This window comes from Sinocyclocheilus rhinocerous, unplaced genomic scaffold, assembly GCF_001515625.1.
Source record: "Sinocyclocheilus rhinocerous isolate Xijiao unplaced genomic scaffold, SAMN03320098_v1.1 scaffold24, whole genome shotgun sequence".
Lineage (NCBI taxonomy): Eukaryota > Metazoa > Chordata > Actinopteri > Cypriniformes > Cyprinidae > Sinocyclocheilus > Sinocyclocheilus rhinocerous.
In genome coordinates, this window is record NW_015647124.1 from 2,729,573 (window position 1) to 2,734,082 (window position 4,510).

General features: G+C 38.0%; 1 protein-coding gene across 1 annotated transcript in view; it reads right to left on the bottom strand.

The window, feature by feature from the left end:
* Nucleotides 1-4,510, bottom strand: part of prkar1ab (protein kinase, cAMP-dependent, regulatory, type I, alpha (tissue specific extinguisher 1) b) — a 10,396-nt gene that overhangs the window by 4,878 nt on the left and 1,008 nt on the right. The window contains exons 2-8 of the mRNA XM_016513386.1: nt 3,443-3,642; nt 3,129-3,296; nt 2,953-3,044; nt 2,017-2,078; nt 1,879-1,925; nt 1,600-1,758; nt 1,461-1,521 (exon numbers count right to left, since the gene is read on the bottom strand). Coding sequence (XP_016368872.1) covers nt 1,461-1,521; nt 1,600-1,758; nt 1,879-1,925; nt 2,017-2,078; nt 2,953-3,044; nt 3,129-3,296; nt 3,443-3,616 — 763 coding nt within the window. The 5' untranslated portion in view covers nt 3,617-3,642. The remainder of the gene's footprint in view (nt 1-1,460; nt 1,522-1,599; nt 1,759-1,878; nt 1,926-2,016; nt 2,079-2,952; nt 3,045-3,128; nt 3,297-3,442; nt 3,643-4,510) is intronic.

Sequence of the window (4,510 nt, forward strand, 5' to 3'; positions counted from 1 at the left end):
TACTTTAGCAAAGGAAAACCAGTCTCCTCTTGGCTTATATCAAAATCTTCCGAGATTTTCTTTTACAAATCCTCGTTTTGTACTACTAATTCGTGACCGGTGTTTTGTTTTGCTCTCTCCTCTGCGCTTCCGCGTGCGTCACTTCTGCGTTCTTCACCGCGTTTGCCTACGTCTTACGTCTTCCGCTGGACGCCAGTCTCTCATGAACGCACGCACGACAGTTAGCGGAAGCTAGAGATTAAGGTTTATAAAGTTGTAAATATGGATATTTTTCTTACACAAACGCATCGCGTCGCTTCAGAAGGCCACAATTTTTTGGACTTCAAATTTTAGGCTACCATCCACTTCCATTATAAAGCATGGATTAGCCTGGACATTATTTAATATAACTCCGATTGTATTCGTCTGAAAGAAGAAAGTCATATACACCTAGGATGGCTTGAGGGTGAGTAAATCATGGGGTAATTTTCATTTTTGGGTGAACTATCCCTTTAACTCTTTCCCCACCAAACACAGAATTTTCCGTGTTTTAACTGTTATACGCTCGGGGGCACTATTACACATCTCCTGAATGAGTCCACGATCTCCCAATCAAAAACACAGGCCACAAGCGATCTCATATGTAAGCAGATGCATATGAAAAATAATGCGATCATCAACAATAAACAGCATATAAATGAAAACTGCCAAATGTTACTGAGTGAAATGGCGATCCCGGAAGTGGTAAAGGACTGTGAAGCTTTGGGGGTGTTGATGAAAGCGATCTACTGCATCTATGCTTTGGTCATCAAACTGAATATGATCCAGATACAGTTTTTGATAAAAATGTGATTTTGAGAAAAAAAAAAAAAAATTTTTTTTTTTTTTATGAAGCTTACCTACATTCAAGTGTTGATAAAAAAAGAATGCTTGAAGCTAGAATAGATTTTTTTGTTTAAAAGTAGAGGCTCTGTTCTTTATTTTGATGCATTGCATGTTCAGATATTCATGCAACAAAATATTCGGGGGGCCATGAAATTTTAGTGAAAATTATCAAAAATGCTACATTTTTCAAAAACGCTGGCGGGGAAAGAGTTAAAAGAAGTCAGAAGCTCATGCATAGTTCATGGACTCTCATAAGGTCTGAAGAGACTCGTGTGAAATCATACAGGAGAGAAGCCAGTCTGATGAGTCTGTGGCAAACACTTTTACAGTGCTTGGATATTGTTCGGTCTTTTACTGCATATGATAATTCACACACAGAAAGTAGAAATGAAGTGAAAGTCATTACAAGATGATTAATTAAAACATTTCAAAATACATTTGCACTGTTTTGCATTTTGTGACTTTGAAATAAAATAAGATTCTTAAAAACAGTGTTAAAATATCATCTTCTTGTGAATTCATGTATCATCTCGTCTTGTCTCGTGAGCGAAGTGTATCGTCACACCCCTAATAACTAGATAGACAGATAGACTTACCTAAAATAGATACTTTGCTCAAGAACTCCTCGTACATCTTCCTCTTCCTCAATGTGCTTCCCTATGATCAAACACAGGACAGAAGGATGTTTTGGAGTATTGTTGTGTGTGTGTGTGTGTGTGTAAAGGGCAGCTGTACCATCAGTATTCTCCTGTAGCTGTCTCTGTCGATGCCCCAGAGCTTGACGTTGGTCTTGGCTCTGACAGTGGCGGCTCTCGGGGTGCCGTAGATCAGTGCCAGCTCTCCGAAGCTGCCGCCCTCCCCGATGCTGGTGGCCCACTCACTGTTCACATACACCTGTGAGGAAACGCACTCATGACCTGCTGTACCTGCATAATGTGCCGTATTGATTGAGAACAAATCCAGGGTGGCACTCTTAGGTTGTTTTTATGTGAAGATGTGTTTAGGATAACTCACATCCATTTCACCCTGATCGATGACATAGAAGTTATCACCCTCGTCACCTAGGAAACAAGTGTGAAACAAAACAGCAAAGGTAAATCAATGTATAAATAAGGTCAATATGATTGCTCATCAGTGTTTTTAAAGCTCTACCTTGCTGGATGACAGTCTCTCCTGCGATGTAGGTGACTGGAAACATGGCATCAAATATGTCACTGTAGGGTAAAACAGAAGACAAATTTGGTCAGTAAGTTATTTTATGTCTTTTACATCACCACACTTCCCCTGTTGCTTGATTTCATTAGGAGTTACAAACATTTCTGTATTACACGTTTTCTGAAATGTTATGTTTAAATATGCAAATGAAGCATTTTCTAATTAAATATGCGGTAATTCACATAAATATCCAGGATAAAATTCAAATCCAGTTTCAATATTTTTACAGAGGCGATTTTGGATTTCTCTTTTACGGAAGAGGATTAGGGCCAAGCAATAATAAAAAAATAAAACCATCTCGAGATTAAAATCGTTAAATTTCGAGAAAAAAGTCGAGATAAAATGTTGAGAATAAACTCGTTAAATTTCGAGAATAAAGTCGTTATGTTTCGAGAAAAAAACAACATTTTTGTATTACATGTTTTCGGAAATGTTATGTTTAAATATGCAAATGAAGCATTTTCTAATTAAATATGAGATAATTCACATAAATATCCTGAAAAAAAATCAAATCCAGTTTCAATATTTTTACACAGGTGATTTTGGATTTCTCTTTTTATCACTCCCTAAATCAGAAAGAAAAAAAACTGTATTTTTTTTAGGAATACAATGTTGTATAAAATCATGCAAATGACAGTGTTTGGTGTATGAAAATGTTGCTTAAGTGGAAAAAATAATCATGGCCTTTAAAGAATCTAAACACATATAGATAACGTGCAATAAAATAAACACTTAAAAGTTTGTTTTGCATTTTCCTTTTCACTAGTCTGGGGGAAAAAACTGACCAGTCCATGGGGAAAAAAAAAAGTTTTGCCTGTAGTGTCCTGCCTAAAAAACAAAATAATGGATAAAGGAACTAAAACACTAAGTCACCTTCTTTCATTGTCGTCCAGATGTGAGAAGAGCACATTCTTTTCGATGGCTTTGGCGAGAGCAGCCATGGTTTTGTAGTCTTTAGGAATGACCTTCACAGAGAAGACAGAAAACACGACCGATTGACCTATGGAGTCCAACACACGAGACATTACGTCATTCTGAGAGATACAGACCTTCCTGACGTAGGAGGTGGCGTCCTCCTCGGTGTAGACCTCAGCGCTGATGGCTCCTCTCCGCCTGCGGCCCTTCACCACCGGGTTCATGGGAGGAGACACCTCATCTTCACGAGAGTCTGAGCGAGAACTGGCCTTCTGCTGGTTTAAGAGCTGCTTAGCTTCCTCCTGCACATGAAGATGCATGAATATAAATATATATAAAAACAAAGATACATGTGGTTGTGCATTACCGCATGGGCCAACTGTTGTTGATGTTTACTGATCTGTTACTTTTAGGTCATGTCATGAATTCTGTACGAATAAGTGCAAACCTTTTCCAGCCTTTCGAAGTATTCTCTGAGGAAGGCCATGGGTCTGTCGGGTCGTGAGGTGCACAGCTGCACGATGCAGTCCTTCAGCAGCTGCTGGACGTTGTGTTTCTGCACGTATAACTCACATTCCCTCAGACTCTTCTCCTCCTCGCTGCTCACGCTGCCTGATGCCATGCTGAACGCTGGATCTGACCTTTGACCTGCAGTGGTGCACAAACACCAATCAATGCGTTACAATTACAACAAGTGACACAAGGACAACACAGCAAGATGCTGATCGAATGAAACCAGTGTCGATCTTTCTTGTTGAGAAGTTTAATACAAGAGAACAAAGCATAAGTGTTCGACAGCGTACAAAAATAAATAAATCATGAAAACATTCAATAAATACAAATGATCTAAATATAGTCTTTTTAATGAAATATCTTTAATATAAAATGTAACTTGGCGGACAAAATTAAATGGCATCACTTTACAATAAGGTTTCATTAGTTAACTACATTAGTTGACATGAAAAAAAAAAAAGTATAAAATGTACCTTAAAGTGCTACCAATTAAATAAATATATGCACCTAATTGCAGAAAATGCAGTAAAACTAAACAAACAAACCTTCAGCTGTCTCGAACCGTAATAATGTTATTCTGGATTTTTTAAATGGCGTGTGATGTACTTTGTTATGATGGAAAAAGAGGCTATTGCTGTGATTGCCTACAGAATTAATGCAGAAACACTCAGTCCAAAAAGTAATTAATATTCATGAAAATATCATTAATGTCTGCGCATGACTATAAATACATTTAAAGGGGTCATATGATGCTGCTAAAAAGAACATTATTTGGTGTATTTGGTGTAATGCAATGTGTTTATGCGGTTAAAGGTTCAAAAAACATATTATTTTCCACATACTGTACGTTATTGTTTCTCCTCTATGTCCCGCCTTTCTGAAACGCGTCGATTTGTACAAAGCTCATCGGTCTGAAAAGCCAGGTGTGCTGTGATTACTGTGTGCGGCAGCAACAATACTACAGCGAGAATAAAAGTTACGCCTTCTTTCTTTGCGTGAACGT